The sequence below is a fragment of the Periplaneta americana genome, chromosome 6 (assembly GCF_040183065.1).
Source record: "Periplaneta americana isolate PAMFEO1 chromosome 6, P.americana_PAMFEO1_priV1, whole genome shotgun sequence".
In the NCBI taxonomy this organism is placed as follows: domain Eukaryota; kingdom Metazoa; phylum Arthropoda; class Insecta; order Blattodea; family Blattidae; genus Periplaneta; species Periplaneta americana.
This window is the reverse complement of record NC_091122.1, coordinates 170,159,189-170,180,757: the sequence shown is the minus strand read 5'-3', so window position 1 is coordinate 170,180,757 and position 21,569 is coordinate 170,159,189. Positions and strand designations below refer to the sequence as shown.

The 21,569-nt window shown below is 34.1% G+C and overlaps 1 protein-coding gene across 10 annotated transcripts in view; it reads left to right on the top strand.

Moving 5' to 3' along the window:
- The window catches only part of unc79 (UNC-79 domain-containing protein), a 216,646-nt gene continuing 195,077 nt past the window's right edge, over positions 1 to 21,569 (top strand). For 7 of the 10 annotated variants that reach the window (XM_069829515.1, XM_069829517.1, XM_069829521.1 and 4 more), the window contains exons 1-11: positions 1 to 181; positions 4,851 to 4,970; positions 5,191 to 5,352; positions 8,426 to 8,596; positions 11,415 to 11,510; positions 13,449 to 13,634; positions 14,930 to 15,159; positions 17,041 to 17,255; positions 17,576 to 17,832; positions 20,323 to 20,461; positions 20,735 to 20,911. In XM_069829515.1, coding sequence (XP_069685616.1) covers positions 148 to 181; positions 4,851 to 4,970; positions 5,191 to 5,352; positions 8,426 to 8,596; positions 11,415 to 11,510; positions 13,449 to 13,634; positions 14,930 to 15,159; positions 17,041 to 17,255; positions 17,576 to 17,832; positions 20,323 to 20,461; positions 20,735 to 20,911 — 1,787 coding nt within the window. In that variant the 5' untranslated portion in view covers positions 1 to 147. Of the gene's footprint in view, positions 182 to 4,850; positions 4,971 to 5,190; positions 5,353 to 8,425; positions 8,597 to 11,414; positions 11,511 to 13,448; positions 13,635 to 14,929; positions 15,160 to 17,040; positions 17,256 to 17,575; positions 17,833 to 20,322; positions 20,462 to 20,734; positions 20,912 to 21,569 lie in introns of those variants that run through there. The other 3 variants (XM_069829522.1, XM_069829520.1, XM_069829523.1) reach the window with 2 other exon arrangements.

Sequence of the window (21,569 nt, the reverse complement as noted above, 5' to 3'; positions counted from 1 at the left end):
CTGCTAATCTGCTTGTCGTTCGTTCAATTTCCTACTGTCAAGTGCGTCAAATGTCGTGCGGCGGAATGTGTGGAAAGCTGTCATTTGAGGCTGTACTTAATATTCGTTCAGAATTGAAAAATTGTAAGAGATAGATAAGTTTTCTGAATGTTAAACAACATGGGGACAAGAGCAGCAGCATGTAAGTTGAAGGATCTTAACATTATGTTTTAGAATTAGAAACGAAATCAATTTGCTATAAAATAAGCTGAGACCGGGATTTGTACTGAACCCGTCCATCTTATTACATCTTTCCATCACATTTCATGACAACTTATTGAATCATCTATATGTCTTAATATCTAGAGCGTGGATATACACTAACTTATGCTGGATAAAAATACATTGTAGAGAAACCGCATCACAGCTCTGTCTTCTGTTACCCAGACAACTTATGATACTATCGGCGATATGAAGCAGTGTCAGTAGTTCGTCACATAAATTATTTTAAAATATTATCAGATATAAGCACTTCGGGTAAACTTCGCTAAAGCGGTAAATAATTATGCCCGCTGCTAGTATCTACGTAAAAGACGAGTTATTTTCCATAAAACAAAAATACAACGCCAAAGCGACCATAATTATTTGCCGCTTCGGCGAAGATTTCCCCATTTTAAACATTATTCGCCCAGATTAAGGAAGGAAGCGCTGAATTGAAGCAACAGCAACTCAAATTATTATCCGAATTGTAGACTTTTACTCAGAAATAACTTGATACAAGCATTACCTCCTGCAAAAGCCGTAATATTTGCTATATCTGCACTAATATTTGCTATATAAGGATTTGCAGTGCTGACATCCACTCCTTCACAGTTTCACTTGGACATTGTTCATTTTATTTCGTTTTCTTTCCTTTTAGTTTTTATCGCCATTGTACGGCCAATGACTCTAGTCAAGTGCCACTGCATTGAATAAAAAAAAAAAAAGGATTGTACTTCCCAAAGCAGCAAGATTTAACTGAAATATATAACCAGTAAAAGCTGGTAATTCATCACAATTTTCAGTAAAATAAAGTATTTAATTTTGTATCCCTTTGGTAAATCAAAATAGGGGAAAAGTTTAGTGTCAGTCTGATTTCAAAGACTTATTCACGAGATCTTCCGTTTGGCACAAAAATCAGCACTCTAGCACATCAGAGTCGCGAGATATAGGCCTAATGCCCAGAAATTTTCGCGCACGATCAAAATGGCCGCCAGTCGCCGCGGACTCCATGCTAGGAGCAAGATCCGGACTGTAGGGTGGATGATCAAAAACCTCCCACCCAAATTCATCCCGGGTTGCAGCAGCAGTGTGAAGGTGGGCATTGTCATGGAGAAGCACAATACTGCGAGAAAGCATTTCACGCCTCCTGTTTTTGTGCATATTTTTTAAACTAAGTTTTTTTCTGAGTGATTTCCCATGGATTTAGTAGAGCCATTCAGTATTATCTGTTTTATTACTGATGATTTGTATATTAAGGGGGCATATACGATGATAATGCACCTTTTAAAGTTGAAAAAGTGTTTTTTAATGGACTTTGCTTAATATTATGACGAAAAAAAATGTAAATATAGGCCTATATTTAAAATTCTTTTCGAGTTATGACTTAAAACGTGAGACTGTGTCAATTGACTTGGTCATTTAAATATGGAAAAAAAAAAAAAACTTCTCACTTTTGGTAAATTTGTTGCTCATTTCCTGTAACTTAAATTTTTCAACTCCATTTCCCTCAAAACATTCACAATTTTGTAGATAATTTCATGAAATGTTGTATGCAAGTTTATTTCATAGTGAAGAACAAATTGTACCTTTAGCACTGTTTTATCATTTCAAGTTCTTTTTTACATTAATAATTTTTATGTAAGAAAATTAAGTTTTACACTCCATGGAAAAAAAAATGACGAAAAAATATTTCTTATTTATATATTTAATTGATAAAGGCAGAATTTGTTAACACACTCATTATGAATAAAACAGAGAAGAAAGCATTACAAATATTCAGAATTGTACAAGATATCAAAGAAACCAACTTTGCCTACACAAATTGCACCTCCCAATTTAAAAATATAATTATCCTTAAAAATAAAACTTTCTTTGGATTCTAAAAATTGCTAACTAATCTAGAAGTATAGTCTAATGACTATACCAAATTGTAGCAGTAAATTAATTCAGAATATGGAAATTATTTTTTACTTTGTTACTTAAGTTAATGACTCTGTATGAACTACGAGGTTATTTAGCATGGATGGGATTGGTGATCGCAAGATGAGGCCAAGGATTCCCTTTTTTTTAGTAGGTTATTTTACGACTCTTTATCAACATCTAGGTTATTTAGCGTCTGAATGAGATGAAGGTGATAATGCTGGTGAAATGAGTTCGGGGTCCACCACCGAAAGTTATCCAGCATTTGCTCATATTGGGTTGAGGGACAACCCCGGAAAAAACCTCATCCAGGTAACTTGCCCCAACCGGGAATCGAACCTGGGCCACCTGGTTTTGAGGCCAGACGCTCTAACCGTTACTCCACAGGTGTGGACGATTCTCTATAGATTACCTGACATTTGCCTTACGGTTTGGGAAAACCTGGAAAAACCCAACCAAGTAAACAGCCCAAGTAGGGATTGAACCCACACCCTAGCACAACTTCGGATTAGCAGGCAAGCGCCTTAGCTGGCCGAGCTACACTGATGGCTGAAATTGAATTTTAAATTGTACTAAATTTATACTGCGAAAAGTTGCACACCCCCTCAAATTTTTAGCGCAAATGCAGTTACTATTATTATTGTCGTTAAAATCTAACGTGTAATATTTTGAAAAAAATATTCACAATATACTTCTGGTCCAGGCTATCTGCTATTGCTTTGTGCATATATAAGTTAAAGTTTTCTCATCTTGATTGAAATATGCACGTTTTTTCTCTGTACTTTTGTTTGTGAGAATGTAAATAGTAAAATATTAACCGAATTAAGAACGTAGGACTGAGCAAGGTGACTCATTGATAACACATTATATTCACTATATACTATAACCTCCTGAGTCCTGAGACATTTGTTGTTTTATTTTTAAATTTCAATATAATTTTACACTTCAAAAAAAGTCACTGACATGAAGAAAAATGCTGAAAAAATTCTGCAGGATACAGTTACGGCACAAATGCAGGTATATTATACTATACTTAGGGTCTCTGCACATACATCTTATATCAAAATCATGTGTGAAGTATAGTATAGTATACTATACTCTCAGGACTTAGGAAGATATAGACTTACATTCGGAAAGACTCGTGTTTGATACCCAGTGCCGACCAATCTGGTCGAGGTTTTTCCGTGGTTTTCCTGGACTATATATATAAGGTAACTAATTTTCAGTTAAATAAAAGTGAATGCTTGATTGGACCCCAATTACAACGGAATAATAGACACCGTACAACAGAAACAAGCATTCAGAACAGTAAGCTAGACAGTCACGAATTAACAAGCTTCTATAAACTAAACAGTCGCCATATGATTTAAGAGTTAAAGTGACTATAAATAATTACAGATAAAAAAAGTCTTACAAAATACGTCTTAGATAAAATAGGCACTAATGGCATAATTTAGTATGTTTAATGTTATTTTTATCTCTAAAATAAAAACAATTACAGTGAAACCTGTTCAAATCGGAACCTGAATAATCCGGAATCCTGTCTATTTCGGAACAATTTATTGGTCCTGGCGAAATTTGTATATATTATGTGTAATTTTTCCTGAATAAAACGGAAACTGTCCAACGCGAAAACGGAAACTGTCTGCTACTGTTCAAAACGGAAACAATATTTTGGACACTATATTTTGAAACAACATGTAATTTCAAGGAATATACGAAATATGTAGGTCACTAAGATAAAAACAAGTTTCTTTGCAAAATTCTAGAGGGTACGAGGGTGTTGGCCTGTCGATCATAAATTTTATTACCCTGTTGACTAGGCAGACGAGTCCCTTCAGAGATTTTCAATGCCTCACACCCGTATACTGTCGTAGCTAAACAGAGCGCAAGTGTAGTGATTTCCAGGTAAAAAAAAAGTTGCATAAAATGTGGCATTAACATTAAGTGATGAAGTAAAAGTTATCGAGATAAAGGAAAATTAGAAATAAAGTCTATGTGAAATAATATAGAAGTACAGTTGTGGAAAACTCAGGTGTGACACTTTAAAAAATAAAGATCATAATGAGTGAGTGGTGTGTGGTCAATATTGGCGACACAAAAGGAACCAGAAAGCAACTGTTTATGTGAAAATAAATGAACTGTTGTGGGAGTGGGTTCTTCATGACCTTTCAGAGAACAAGCCAATTTCTGGATCTATTCTGCAAAGCAAGCTATTGAACTGGGAAAGAAATTAAATAAAGCAGAATTCAAGGCTTCTAATAGATGGCTCCTAGTCCAATTAATTAATAATGTGCAGTGATATGCAGTACAGTATTAGAGTATAGTGTTAGATATTAAATAGAATGAGATTAGTAAACTTTAGTAATATTTAATGACTAATGAGTGAGTTATGATAATATTTATACAGAAAATGAGATTTTAATCAAGATGATTCACCAAAGTAATGAGCGACAGAAAGCTGATTTAATGTGATGAGTGTTAAATGGAATATTTTGTACTTCTTGCAGTTTGCGGCATGCCATTTTGTTTTTCGTGTATATGAATGACAAAATATTCCATTTTAAAGTCACACCTGAATAATATGGAAACCTGTCCACAACGGAAAAAAAATTAGGACCATGTCATTTCCGTCTTGAACAGGTTTCATTGTATTATGAAAATGTTACCTTAATGGTTTAATTTTACAGTTACAGCGAAGATACGTAACCTTCATGATTATCAGTTACGGTTACTACACAACATCATGCCAGTTCCCTCAGGAGTTGATGTAGCAAACACGTTGAAGTATTTCTCTCAGATGTTACTAAGTAAGTACACACACCACTTAAAAGAAGATTTTCCATAACAATTTTACAATCTACAAATGATATCTTTCCATTTTGTTATCGGTATTCGTATGAAATTTAGTTACGTCAACTGGTGACATTTTCGGAGACAGACACTTTATTAAACATTATTACTAGAACAGAGAGAAAACATTGTCGTAATAAGATTTTTTCTGAAACCACATTTATTGTATTTTATCAGCTGTGTTGAAAGATGTGCCGAGCTCTCCAATTGAAATGTTGAAGATGCAAGAGAAAGACACTGTTCGCCTTGGATTGTACCCAAATCTTGACTACAAAGGTCTTTATAATGCCATTGTTCAGTTGATGGATGTTGTGCCGCTTATTCAATATGGACTGAATGGTTTGTATTATCAGAATACATAAGTTGTGTAATCTAAAGTGATACTAAGGAAATAGATTGTTATTTGTTTATATTTGAGTTCAGATTATTTATTCTCTGTACCGGTACAATCTTTTTTTTTTTTACTTATTTATTTTTTTATAATAATAATAATAATAATAATAATAATCATTTAACATATATTGTTGTTAAGATATAAGTAAAACATAAATATTCCGCCTGACCGGAGAACAGGAAGTCGCAGGTTCGATTCCCGCTCGAGGCTGTGAAATTTTTCTTTCATACCATGGCATGATTGTGACTATAATAGTATTTAATTCATAAATATTCTCTGTATATATAAAAAAAAGCTATTCCCCGAAATTAAAAATATGAGTTTACAATCTCTGGTAATATAACTTCGATCAATATGATATTAATTAATACAATCCGAACATAAGAGATTACATAATAGAAAAACTAAACATAATCACAAGAAAAAAAGGAACACAACACAAGCACATGAACACAAAAAAATACATCAAACTAACATATGAAAATAAAAAACACCTACAAGATTGCGTCCCTATTAAAGATATTGAAATACAACAATGCATACAGAATACACAATGTTCTTTAACCTTTAAGAGCCGAGCTACCATTATAGTGGTATAGCTAGTATTATGGTCATGACGTGATATAGTTATGTTGTTGTTTTCTAATGCCAGGCATTTGACAATAAAGTCATTTGACCTCTTGCACGCCAATATTTTTCAAAGATATTGTCCTGGTTAGCCACTGACGCACAGATTTTGAGATGTTCTAAATCCATTTCTTGATTTGAGTTGCACAATGGACAGTTAGGGGACTGATATATTCCAATTCTATGCAGATGCTTGGCCAAACAGTCATGGCCTGTTGCCAATCTAAATGCAGCTACAGACGATTTGCATGGTAAATCAGGAATCAACTGTGGATTATGATGCAGAGAGTTCCATTTTTTTCCCTTGAGATTGTGTTATCAAATTTTGTTTGTTGAAGTCTAAGTATGTAGATTTAATAAATCTTTTCACAGAGTAATACGTAGATTTAGTAACAGGTCTGTAAGTAGCAGTGCTGCCCTTCTTTGCTAAAGCATCCGCATTCTCATTTCCCAGGATTCCACAATGGGATGGTATCCATTGGAATACAATTCTTTTATTGAGTGTTATTAGTTGAGGGAGCATCTTATTTATTTCTGCTATTTGAGATGAAGGTGTGTGTCTAGAGACTATTGATAGAATAGCTGCTTTGGAGTCTGACAATATAACTGCATTTTTAAATTTATTGATGTGGCAGAGAAGATTCCTGAGACTTTCACTTATTGCAGTGATTTCTCCATCAAAACTTGTTCCATATCCGAGACATCTATAAAGTGAGAAGTTATACATTGTGATATAGTTATAGATTGTATATTATATATAAAATACGTTGATATCCTTTGATTTTATATAACATTAAGGACACTGCATTTGATTAAAATAATAAAAAAAAATTTGCAATGTTTTCCCCCCCCTTAAAAAAAAAGGAGCAAAATCATTTCAACTGCAGTCAACTGAAACCCCATCAGCTTCCATGCGCACCATTACACCGATTGTTTTATATGGGCCCTCCCCATCCTTTACCACAGGCTCAATTGACTGCAGAGGCCAGGATGCGAACCTGCGGTCTTAGGCACGATATGCTGGCCGGACATATCTTGTGTGTCTTAAACTGCTCGGCTAACAGACCCAACACGAATTTACCCGATTATGCAGGTATATGAACTCCTGCTTACGAGTTAGAAATTTGCTTGCAATAGTGGTATAAGTCTTCTGGCTTCTAAAGGTTAAGATAACATGCAATCGTTGTAATGACTTCTACATGTGGAAAACTGGGATATCTTTTCAAAACGCGATACAAGAAATACATCACAGCCATAACTAAATTACACAACAATTCAACCTACACAGAATATATCACAAACTGCAACCACAACAGCAATATAGAAACAGACATGAAAACATACACATTGAACCAAAAAGCCTGAAACTCAACACACTAGAACATTGTGAGTACAAAATTTATAGCAACACAAAAACACATCCTCAACACTCAACTGAATTTCAGAACATACACACTTTTCGGCACCACATTACCAATCATAAGCACATCCCACTAAGATACAAACAGGAAACCGGAAGATAGCGCAAGACCTCACTAGAATTCAGAAGATGATGCAAGTCACATCGAAACTAGTCAATTAACGTCAAATACAAACATAATTTACATTGACATAGTTAAGTTTTAAAAGTTGTTTATTTAAATAACTTAACAGATCATTAGTGGTATTAATTAATGTTATGGTGTACCTTTAGCAAACTGGTTAATGTGTTGGATATCCATTGCAGAGTCAGATTGTCAAAATTTTAGTAAAAAATGACTTTGATAAAGTTGATTTTGTTGGAGCACTCCCATTTCCCCGCCATTTATTCCACCATAAAACAAATGAGTTAACAGATTTTGGCTTTCGTTGATTTTTCGTGTGGAATGTTTTTTTGAAATCTGTACACCGGAGGTAAAGGACACTATGTCACAAGTATTGAATTTTACAGGAGAGCTAATTAAAGTTTTTTTTTTTTTTCGATCGTTTCACTTGCGCGTTTTTCAATGAAACGTCTTTTAAACAGTTATGCAAACATTTTACGCCTTTATAACACCCATTTTTCAACTTTTGATTCTTTTTATTTGCTTTTGAAATATTGATCTTAGTGCCTTTTACCTCGATATCATGATGGCACATAGTGCCCTTTACAACTGACTAAATCACTTATTGGCATCCGTAGGAGATAGTGCTTTGCACCATTGCAAAGAGCGTGAAAAATAAAATAAAAATATGCCAACACTTCAGTTGCGTAAAAAATGGAGCTCCAGTTTACAGAAATATAAAAAGACTAAATGTGTCTGCCAATTAAATTATCTTCTTTTTTCTAGTGGGAGCTTTAATGCAAATAATAATAATAATAATAATAATAATAATAATAATAATAATAAACTTTTCCATGCTTGTTTGCAGGATTTGGTCAAGCTATGCTACAGTGTTTGGGCTGCCTTCTTCCTTTCCTCGATCACGAAATGATTGATACACTTCCATATCTAACAGCTTCCATGATGGCTGTTATGCCTAGTTCACTACATCAAGAAATTGTTAATTCTCTATGTTTTTATATCCTTCCATTTACTATAAGTAAGTTTATCATTTTACTTCAAACAAATGCATGGAATAATTTATTATCGTTCTATAGACTATTTTTTTCTTAGTTTTCTGTACACAGTATCTTAAAAGGTACTTGAATGTTAGGAATATTTGAACATATAAATAATATATTATAGTCTCGTTCTAACCCAAAAAAAAAGAGTTAGTTTTCGAGCTTAACTTGAAATAGTAAATCATCCCTTTCATTTGGCCTTTCGAAAATTCAGAAAATGGCATCATTGCTTTTTTATGGAGTCAGTCAGCTTCCTCCTTTTTAACAGTTATTTCTGCGGATTTGTAATATTTTTTTTTTATAGTTTTCCTTCTCAAATGCTAATAGAGATATATAGACTGGTAGAGGACCAATGCACCAAAATTTAAGAAATGATTCTACATGTTAAATATAACAAAACTTTTATTATACTTTCCCTTCAATGAAACATTGTTAAGCAAGGATTTAATTTTGGAAATAGTATCTTTAAGATATGTAAGTATCTTCGGATTTTTTTTGTTTTATTTTTCTACAGGTTTGACTGTTAATTGAGATAAGTCGTAACATAGTGGTTGTACCGGAGGGTGTGGCTGGAATGAGTTTATACAGGTTAAATCTTTAAGGAAAAAATGTTCTTCTTTTTTGCAAATTAAACCATTTAGCCATGAATTTAAATTGAATAAATATGAAAATCATTAAAATAAATCTTGCAATGCAGCGGCGCACTGTCACGGGTCTCCCATTGAGTTCAACAGAGGGAAGGGGAAGGTAAGAGATGAGTGACTGCGCTTGCTAGAGTTATTGCAGTACCGGTAGCCGTGATGTTGCCAAATGTTTCATAGAAACATAACGATTTCCTCTAAACTGGTGAATATTAGAAAAAAGAACTTATTTAGTTTTTCAAACCACTCCTCATGATCTATTACAGTTTTATTTTGGTACAGTGGTTACCGTCCACCCTGTATTCAGAAAGTTCCTATGCAGACCGGTTCCAAGTATTAATGTTCCATTGGCGTAATGACTGTAGGGTGGAGCATCTGTCCTGAGGAAGCTAAGTGGTAAGGAGTGAAGTGGAACCTGTCTACAAAGAAAAGCATGCACAGATGTGTGTCCACTCACCACCCGACAACAGATTTTGTTAGATAGAGGTCGGAGTGGGACCAGTTTGCATAGGAACACTCTGTATGTTTTATTAAATGCAGACTCATTGTTCTTGTGCTTCCAGTAAATCTTTTCAATAAAAATTTGCATGCATCAGCGTTACAGATATCAGCATTTTACCCTCATATTTGTCTAAAATAATGATTTTGAAGTTTCTTGAACTGACAGATTTGCTTATAAGTCGTTCATATAAAACAAATTAGAGTGTATTGTGAATGGGGAGGTATTTTCTCCTTACCGTTCATGAAAACTTATCATTTGTGTCTTTATCATAATCATAAGTACATCTTCATTAGGAGAAGAAAAATATCCGAAACAAGTTTGAATGATTATTCTTCTTTCGTGAAAGTTTTTAATTTGAATGCTGAATTTCGAAGACTATTCTGTCATTTGTCTATTCGGATGATGTGAATATGTTAGGAGAAAATCCACAAACTATTAGGGAAAACGCGGGAATTTTACTTGAAGCAAGTAAAGAGATAGATTTGGAAGTAAATCCCGAAAAGACAAAGTATATGATTATGTCTCGTGACCAGAACATTGTATGAAATGGAAATATAAAAATCGGAAATTTATCCTTTGAAGAGGTGGAAAAATTCAAATACCTGGGAGCATCAGTAACAAATATAAATGACAGTCGGGAGAAAATTAAACGCAGAATAAATATGGGAAATGCCTGGTATTATTCTGCTGAGAAAGCTTTTGTCATCCAGTCTGCTGTCAAAAAATCTGAAAGTTAGAATTTATAAAACAGTTACATTACCGGTTGTTCTATATGGTTGTGGAACTTTGCCCCTCACTTTGAGAGCAGAACAGAGGTTAAGGGCGTTTTTGAATAAGGTTCTTAGGAAAATAATTATTTGGGGTTAAGAGGGATAAGTTAAAAGAAAATGGAAAAAGTTACATAACGCAGAAGTGCATGCATTTTATTCTTCACCTGACATACTGTAGTTAGGAATATTAAATCCAGATTTTTAAGATGGGCAGAGCATGTAGAGAGAGGATAATATTAAAATAGATTTGAGGTAGGTAGAATATGATGGTAGAGACTGAAATAATCTTGCTCAAGATAGGGACCGATAGCAGGCTTATGTGAGGGTGGTAATGAAAGCCATAAGTAAGTAAATAAGTATTCTGTCATTTTTAAATTAGAGAAAATTCATTACAAAGACAGTTTCTTTTGTGTGTGTGTGTGCGTGCGTGCGTGCGTGAAAAAAAATGTATCTTAAACATAAATTTTATGCTTTATGTTATAAAAATCTTCACAACTCTTCTGATAACAAAGTTATTTTTAATTCACCTGCTTATTGATGACTGTTGTATTAAAGTTTATTGAAAATGGGTTAGCAAAAAGGGTTTTGCATCAATTGAATGTATAAAAGACGTTGGACAAGATTGAAAGTATAATTGTATGTTACATGCCTACATAAATCAAAGTCTTGGTGAATTCAGAGCTATGAGATTTAAAAAAAAAATGTTCTTGAAACAAGAAATTTTAGTTAGAATTGAGTAGGGCTAAGTGTACATGATAAACTGGCCGTGAAATGTGTAGTGATATTAAAATATTGAATGTGAAACTATACAGACCATATAAATATGACATAATACTGTAATCACCTATTGAACGTACTTAACCCACCTCTGCTTTCTTGGCAGCGAGACGTGGTGATGACGATGATGAAATGGAAAACTATGCCAGTCAGTCAGTTGCAGCAATTATAATGATGGTGTTTCAGTATTCTGAAGATCCAGGTGAGTCATTTGCATAACAAAATGATTAAATACTTTATTTTAAAATAATACTTCAATCTCAATTAATTACCTCTGATTGAGGTTCTGGCTGATACATTGTTGTTGTTTTCTAATGCCAGGCGTTTGAAAATAAAGTCATTTGACCTCTTGCACTCCAATATTTTTCAAAGATATTATCATGGTCAGCCACTGAAGCACAGATTTTGAGATGTTCCGAATCCATTTCTTGGTTTGAGTTGCGCAGTGGGCAGTTAGGTGACTGATATATTCCAATTCTATGCAGGTGTTTGGCCAAACAATCATGGCCTGTTGCCAATCTAAATGCAGCTACAGACGATTTTCGTGGTAAATCGTGAATTAACTGTGGATTTTGATGCAGAGAGTTCCATTTTTTCCCTTGGGATTATGTTATCAAATTTTGTTTGTTGAAGTCTAAGTATGTAGATTTAATAAATCTTTTCACAGAGTAATACGTAGATTTAGTAACAGATCTGTAAGTAGTAGTGCTGCCCTTCTTTGCTAGTGCATCCACATTCTCGTTTCCCAGGATTCCACAATGGGATGGTATCCATTGGAATACAATTCTTTTATTGAATGATATTAATTGAGAGAGCATTTTAGTTATTTCTGCTGTTTGATATGAAGGTGTGTGTTTAGAGATTTTTGATAGAATAGCTGCTTTGGAGTCTGGCAATATAACTGCATTCTTAAATTTATTGATGTGAAATGGAAGATTCCTGAGGCTTTCACTTATTGCAACGACTTCTCCATCAAAACTCGTTGTTCCATATCCAAGAGATCTATAAAGTGAGAAGAGACAGCACGTAACACCTGCACCGGCACCTTGTCCTCTGGAAATCAAGGATCTGTTGGTGTATAAATGAAGCCAGTTTTGTGGAGGGTACCTAATATTAATTGTCTCTAAAGACAATTGTTTCATTATTTCAGTGCTTACTTCTGATTTCAGTATTTCTTCTGTTAAATTTAGATTATACTCTATATTTAATAGAGTTAAAGGGCTTGGTTTAATTTGTAAGTTTTCTTTTAAATTCGGGATATTGATTTTCTGTTTCAATTCTTGAACCATGGATATGAAACTTTTTTGAGTTTTCAATCTACAGAGAGGACTGTATGAATGCCAATTGTTTCCTGGTAATCTGATATGTACAGACCCATGTCAGTGGGCCACCTGAATTTTCCAAGTTCCAGTTCTAACATATTGCACAGGCTCAGTGTTTCTGGATCTGTATATCTATTATTCAGCAGTACCGATACATCTTATTTGACGATATGTGTCAGAGGAAGAACGATTATTGTTTGTATACATCTGAAGTCTGATTAATGTAATATGTATGCAATGGAGGGGGAAAGGAATTAGCCAACCTATTTCATCTCCTGGCTTAGTTGCCTCATGAGTGATGCCTTATTGATGTCACTTATGAGGTTCAAACCTGTCTTCGGACAGTTGACTAAACAACAACTATCTTAATTAAAATGTTTGTTACAAATTTCGGCAAAGATTTATCTGAAATAAATTAATAAAATAGACATATAATTTCTTTTTATGCAAAGGTTATTGGCGATAATAAAAGTCCAATGTTAAGGGAACTTGCAAATCACCAGTAACTAGCGTCAATTTGCATTATTTTTTAGTTGTAAACATATACCAACTAAACCGTTTTATATGAAATTTAAAGCAGAAATAATTTGGAAAAATAGAAATAAATATGAAAGAATATGTGTATCCATAAACTTAGATTGCAATCAGGAGCGATTCTATTCTAAGTTCGTCACATGGCCATTTATCTCTCAATTAAAAATCTTTATCATAATATACCAAGTGCAAATATTTTAACAACGATTCTTTGTATTCTTCGATATTATCGTCTTGTCATTGGTGAACATCAACATTTATACTGGTTTTGTTCTTGTCTATAGCACATCACTGTCAGTTGTTAGAGTGCCTGATGACCAACAAGATGAATGTTGTGAAGGATCTGCTTTGTGTAATTGCATATGGAACATCTGGTGCTCGGTCTTCAGCTGCTAAGCTCCTCTTTTATTACTGGCCAACATTCAATCCTAACTTATTTGATCGCAGGGTAGTTCTTCAGAAGTTCACAAGTACGTATTTGTTATAATTACAAGTTGAAATTTTTTCTGAAAAAATTAAAAGTTGGTTATAAATATAGTCCCGATTGTTATATAATATTGTTCCTTTTCGTTCTGTACGGTGTTACATTTGTTCAGATCAAATTTCTGCACATCTAAAGGACAAAACTAAAATTCTTTCAATCATTTATTATCTTCGGAATATGTATGATAAAACTTTCTTGTGTTAAATTCTAACTTACCTTGTTTACATGTTTCGACCTATTTATGGGTCATCCTCAGAACTGGTCATTGTTGGTCTTGGCACCTCTTGTTTTGTTTCCTTGTGAGGGTGTGTTCGTATGGTATAATGTAGAGTCAAAGAGTGTGTGTGTTCTGAAATTGAGGTGTGTGTTGAGAATTTCGTTGGGGTGTGTTTTCGTGTGTCTGTATATTTCATATTGTTCTAGTGTGTTGAGTTTCTGGCTTTTTGGTTGGATGTGTAGTATTTCCATGTCTGTGTCACACTAGAACAATATGAAATATGTTGTTGTTGTTGTTGTTTTCTAATGCCAGGTGTTTGACAATAAAGTCATTTGACCTCTTGCACTCCAATATTTTTCAAAGATATTATCATGGCCAGCCACTGAAGCACAGATTTTGAGGTGTTCCGAATCCATTTCTTGGTTTGAGTTGCATAATGGGCAGTTAGGGGACTGATATATGAAATATACAGGCACACGAAAACACACCCCAACGAAATTCTCAACACACACCTCAATTTCAGAACACACACACTCTTTGACTCTACATTATACTACACGAACACACCCTCACAGGAAACAAAACAAGAGGCGCCAAGACCAACAATGACCAGTTCTGAGGATGACCCATAAATAGGTCGAAACATGTAAACAAGGTACATTAGAATTTAACACAAGAAAATCTTATCATACATATTCCGAAGTGATAAAGTGTTAAAAGTTGTGTAATCAAGATGTATACATTTATTATCATAATACACTGCTCTCTTAAATTGACTGAGCATATTGGGAATTAAATCAATGGCTTTCCCAAAACACACTATGAAATGATTCACATAAAATAATTTTTGTCTCGAAAAGGAAGCAAAAACGAGCAAAATTGTATTTAACATTTTTTTTTGTTTGAAATCTCTCAAAGAATAACCCCCTAATATTAATGACATTACTTACTGTTCAATCTGTATATATCGTAACAGGCCATGGGCCTTATGCTTGTTTAGGTGATGATTATGATTTATGTTTTATTCTTATTACTTTAATACATTGAACTTTTTTTTACAACAGATTTGGTTCCATTTGTCTGCCAACGTGATATGTGTCCAAATGCTGGCAATGCAGAAGCAGCCAAAGTTTGCTACGATCACTGCATATCCATCACATTTGCAAGTGACGTCCCACCTCCTCTGTATCTCTGCATAGAATGTGCAAATGAAATTCATCGTGAACATCCTAATCAGATGTTTTTTGATATTCTGCATCCCATGCAGCAGGTGTCCATGACTTGTGAGAACAAGGTTAGTTTACATTATTATTTTGCAGAGGAATCCTTATTCCACAAATAAAATTCACATTACTTTCAAAACCCGCTTCATCTGCTGATGATTATTTTCGGAATATACTATAAACTAATCAACCAACACAAGTTTCGGAAATGGTCACATGTAAGATGACGATTACGTAAACTTTTTCATCAACATTTCAAAGGTAAAAGTGTGATAAAATTGTCATGTTCTGGATTTTCATAGTCACCCGAACTGCCAGGCAGATGTCCTCATTTTGAAAAATTGGTTGGAATACCAGAATAAAGAATGGCCAGAAATTCTTCCAAAATACACTTTACATTGATTCTAATAGACCACAAAAACTAAAGCAGAAGGCATTTATAGATTGTTCAGAGCTTGGAAATATTTGTTTTTTTATAAGTGAATTTATTTATTTATTTATTTATTTAGTTAATTATTTATTTAATTATTTAGTTATTTATTTATTTAGTTATTTATGTATTTATTTATTTATTTACGTATTTATTTATTTGTTTGTTTGTTTATAAGTATACAACAAAATATGTATCTAGCCACTATTATAAGAGCCAGATTCTTAATATTCAACTGGTGTGTCGCAAATAATGCCTTTCACGACACCCCAGAGATAAAAATCGTCTGTGTCAAGTGAGGTAATTCGCCACAAACATATTTCAGAAATATTTCTTTAAAGATGAGCATGTCGACAAATGTGGTGTTGTCTTTTTAAATTTATTGGAACGTAAAGGTTCTAATAATGTTGGATTTATTGGTATTTTACAATCTTCTAGAGTTGCAGTTAAGCGTCATAATCAAGCATCTGCAACCTGTTGTTAGTTTTTTTTAAATTTAGTTTAGTATGCCCTCTTTTCTCTCACATATTCTGTAAATCACTTTTCTTCTCACTATATTATTTACTTACTTACTTAGAAATGGCTTTTAAGGAACCCGAAGGTTCATTGCTGCCCTCACATAAGCCCGCCATCGTTCCCTATCCTGTGCAAGATTAATCCAGTCTCTATCATCATATCCCACCTCCCTCAAATTCATTTTAATATTATCCTCCCACCTACGTCTCAGCATCCCCAAATATCTTTCTCCCTTCGTTCTCCCAACTAACACTCTATATGTATTTCTGGATTCGCCCATACGTGCTACATGCCCTGCTCATCTTAAACGTCTGGATTTAAGGTTCCTAATTATGTCAGGTGAAGAATACAATGCATGCAGTTCTGCATTGTGTAACTTTCTCCATTCTCCTGTAACTTCATCCCTCTTAGCCCCAAATATTTTTCTAAGCACCTTATTCTCAAACACCCTTAACCTATGTTCCTCTCTCAGAGTGAGAGTCCAAGTTTCACAACCATACAGAACAACTGGTAATATAACTGTTTCATAAATTCTAACTTTCAGATTTTTTGACAGCAGACTAGATGATAAAAGCTTCTCAACTAAATAATAACACGCATTTCCCATATTTATTCTGCGTTTAATTTCCTCCTGAGTGTCATTTATATTTGTTACTGTTGCTCCAAGATATTTGAATTTTTCCACCTCTTCGGAAGCTAAATCTCCAATTTTTATATTTCCATTTCGTAGAATATTCTGGTCACGAGACATAATCATATACTTTGTCTTCTCGGAGTTTACTTTTATATTATACTGAGTTTTAAATAAATATCCTTTTCATGTTTATTTGTTAGTAAAGCTTATAAACTGAATAAAATTTTATTGAATGTTAAGTTACAAATATGTAGGCCTAAATGTTTTATGGGTTTGCATTTCTCACAAATTAATAGTACGTACGAATAGAGAACAAGTGCCTTACTTAATTTACTAAATAGTAAATTTATGCCGCAATTTAATTTTTTATAGAACTGTCGAGCTTCTGACAAATACGCAGTCTCAATTTGTTTCTCAACTGAATGTGCCAGCTATAATGGAAATCATCCAATCCGCTACTGTCAACAGTGTCACAACATCAGACATAATAATCGCCGTGGTGGTGACCACATAGTGCACAATAGTTTACCGCAACTCTGGGACATGGATGCAGAAGTTCAAACTTATATGGTCGAGTCAATTGTCAGGTATAATATTAAGGATTTATTAACTATAGATTTTAGGATTGTCAGACCCTGCGTCATAGGTTATATTGCTTTGAGTTCATGTTCAATTTTATAAAGTTCTAGGAAATCAATTTTGTAGAAATTTTCAGGCTATTGAGTGCTGAAGATTATAATCCTCTTCAGAACTTTATGAAATGTCTATCTTTCTGTGTTACTAGCTAAAATATCGACAGAAGCAAAGAAAAATTTGAATTGTTTCCTTCACTTTCTGCAGACAAATGATATTTTCTCTTTCGAAATAGTTGCATTAATTTGAAGTCTCCTTTTTATGATTTTTTCAGTTTACTGAAAGAAGCAAAACCTTTAAATACAGACACAAACAAGGATTCAACAGATATTCATACAAAAACATCATTGCTGAATGTAGTGACTACAGAGGATCCGATTTCACTTGAAGAACGCCAGTTGTTAGGACGATATGGTGTATGGTTGTTGGTTGGATTATGCACTCCTCATGAAGATACACCAGCAGAAATTCTGGGACGCATACTTTCAATGCTTTTCCACTGGTTCGACGTTACTTCTTATACTTTTGATGGTTAGTCTCAACTTCCAATATTTCTGGGACTTGTATTTACATTGATCCTCTTTTGTTTTACATAATGCATTGAACTCTATAGTGATGTGTGGAAGTTGTATTGAAACTTTAAACTATTTTAATTTTTCTTAATATTCGTATGTATTAAATAATTATTAAATATTTTTCATATATAAATTCGATATAATATTTTATCTTGAATGTAAAAATTCAGTGTTAAATTTGTTACAAGTTTCTATATATTATTTTAATGTACCGAAGTACATATGATATTTCCATGCAGATATTCTGCGTCATCATACGATGAAAGAGTAATGGAACGGAGAAAAATTCTCTCCGGCACCAGGATTTGAACCCGGGTTTTCAGCTCTACGTGCTGATGCTTTATCCATTAAGCCACACCAGATACCCATCCCGGTGTCGGACAGAATCGTCTCAGTTTAAGCTCCAACTCTTGGGTTCCCTCTAGTGGCTGCCCTCTGCACTACGTCATAGATATCTATGAATGTAGGACTGAAGTCCACACATGTGCTGAGGTGCACTCGTTATGAGTGACTAGTTGGTCGGGATCCTACGGAATAAGCGCCATCTTAAATCACGAAGTGATTTACGCATATCATATATATTATTTTAATGTACCGAAGTACATATGATATTTCCATGCAGATATTCTGCATCATCATATGATGAAAGAGTAATGGAACGGAGAAAAATTCTCTCCGGCACCAGGATTTGAACCTGGGTTTTCAGCTCTACGTGCTGATGCTTTATCCACTAAGCCACGCCGGGATGGGTATCCGGTGTGGCTTAGTGGATAAAGCATCAGCACATAGAGCTGAAAACCCAGGTTCAAATCCCGGTGCCGGAGAGAATTTTTCTCTGCTCCATTACTCTTTCATCTAAGTTTCTATGCTAAACTGGAGAATATTGGTGTGGAGCCATTGAGCAGTGACAACCAAGTAAACAGTGTCGCGTAATATTTTTGCTTCCCAAATTTTCTTTTGTCGATTTCAACAATATTCCTTGGTCACATCATATTTCTTGTTCATTAGGATCTGATGATGTATTATAATATCTTTCAAAGATAAACATCGCCAAACTGTAAATAATTGTGAGTGCTATGGGTATTTTCGTAAAAGACGAGTTATTTTCCCTGGACCAAAAATACAGTGCCAGAATGGCCATAATTATTTACGCTTTGGAAAAGAATGTCCTTTCAAAATCTTTGTTTTCTTTTAGTGCTTTCAAAAACCACCACTATACCCATTAAATCTTGCACTCGACTATTGCAGTCAATTCTTAAAGAATATAGTCACGAATTTTACTAGCAACATATCGCTTCTCTTTTATTTCACATGCTCAGTATGCCTCGGTCACTAGTAATGAGCATAGTTGGCACTGCTGTATCACATACTTTCTCAAGTCGTTCCAATTTGTATACTTTCTTCTGAATGTTCAAGGAGGGACAGTTGCAATAATGACAAAAAAAATTATAGTCTTAAAAAAATAATATGAGGTATTGTTTGTAATATTCTAAAATATTTTCATTCTATTACGTCTTTAGTGCTCTGAAAAATTAAATGCCAGAATACTGCATTGCATCCATACCCTTTACAGCAGGAAGTTTGTATCTTTAGTCGACCATCTCTGTAACTTATATTTTAAATTTGTTGAACTCATTTTTATCAACAACTACGTATTGTAGGACAATTAAATATTGTACACATCTATTTTAGACAGTAATGAACATAATGTTGATTTGAAGATTTAATAATCATTAGCTGTGTTATAGTTTTGGTGTTGTAAAATACATGTACATTTTTTTCATTCCAAAAAGAGTTTATACTTTATTTATTTTTATGAAATCAAATATGACTAAAAACAAAAAGTCAGAACCAACATAATCATTGTTAAATGTTCAAAACAGCGTGAAAAATACCAGATTGATATAAACTGTAGTTTTTTTTTTTTTTAATTTGGGTAAAAATGAAAGTGTTTTTCACATTAGGTACACTGATAAGAAGATGAAGTTCCATTCGTAAAAAATTATGAAAAAAAATAAGGGGAATGAAATAAACAGATTTTAGTAAGCATACCAAGTTTGACATCAGACCGCAAGACCAGGTGACTCAGGTTCGAATCCCGGTTGGGGCAAGTTACTTGGCTGAGGTTTTTTCCGGAGTTTTCCCTTAACCCAATATGAGTAAATGCTAAGTAACTATCGGTGCTGGACCCCAGACTCATTTCACCGGCATTATCACCTTCGTTTCATTCAGACGCTAAATAACCTGAGATGTTGATACAGCATCGTAAAATAATTCACTAAAAACATACAAAGTTTGAATCACCTACCTTTGAAACTACGGAAGTTATCAGAATTTGAATATGACTCTGCATTTTGCATTCGTTCCCTCTTAAGAAGCTTTTAAGATTCTGTACGAAATTCATGCTGACTTACAATTAGAAACTAAAATGTTTACACGTTTTCAGATCAAGAGAGTACGATTGAGCGCTTGAAAACAGAGTTCGTGTGCGGTTGGTTGTCAGATGTTTGTAGTTCCCACTTCAAGGTGTTTGTGTCTTGCCTTCTGCCTCATCCCCCAGACTATGCTCGAGTAGGGGGCCACTGGTAAGTCAATAGAAGTGTTATCTTTTTCTTAAAGAACAGTCGTAAGTAACAGCTGACAGCTCATTTGAGTTGTGTGGATACAAAGGAAAAATTGTGACGGTGTCGTGTATAGTTCCTGGGATAGCTCAGTCGGTAGAGCGTTCGTGTACTAAGCGAAGGGTCCCAGGATCGATACCCGGCCCCGGAACAACTTTGTAGTGTAATTCATGTACATGGAGAGTACGTACATTCATAGTACCCTAATTTTTGTTAACGAAACATATGTTTACTTAGGGACACATTGGTATCCCGTACATCACATCTAAAAGATGGTCTAAATCGCCTCTTCAGCTTGGTGCCATATGAAATCATTACTCCTGAAATCTGGGATTATGTAATGCCACATTGGATGGAAGCCATGGTTAATGATGTCCCTGAAAAAGAACTACATGAATTGAAAAATTTGCTCAGGTCTGTCATCTGTCCCCTGTTAGTTCAGTTGTGCATTATTGTTTTGCATCCACATGTGGCAGCATGTGTGTTGATAAAGGTTTCACAAGTGAACACTAAATACAAGAGGCAGTAAGGTTATTCTCTGTTCAATCAGTGCCAGCGTTCATGCAACTGTTGTACCAATTATTTTGAATCTTAGTCATAAATCTATATTTATGCTATTTCGAATAGGGTTTGCATGCTAAATACCAGTTCTATTAATCCCATATCAGTACTAGATCTTCCCAGTGAGAATTTTATTTGTTACAAACTTTTAGAAATAAATGAAACAGTTAAAATTCCATAGTTTCAGAAAAATTAAATATTAATTTAATAATTTAGACTAATATTAGTATTATATAACACTGACTATATTATGGTCGTGTGTATAAGTGTATGCATGTATGCATGAACGTGCAAACTTATGTGTACATGGATGTTAGCATGTATGAAATTCAAATGAGATTTTCACACTAATGGGGGATTTATAGTAAAAAATTATAAACTAACACAGGCACTTATTGAATAGTGTTTTTTTTCTTTCTTTCCTTCTTAGTCAAGATATTTCAAGCAACTTGTTGGAAAAAACCCTCGCTAGAATTTGGTTACTTAGTCTGTTCTCATCAACAGTAGACAT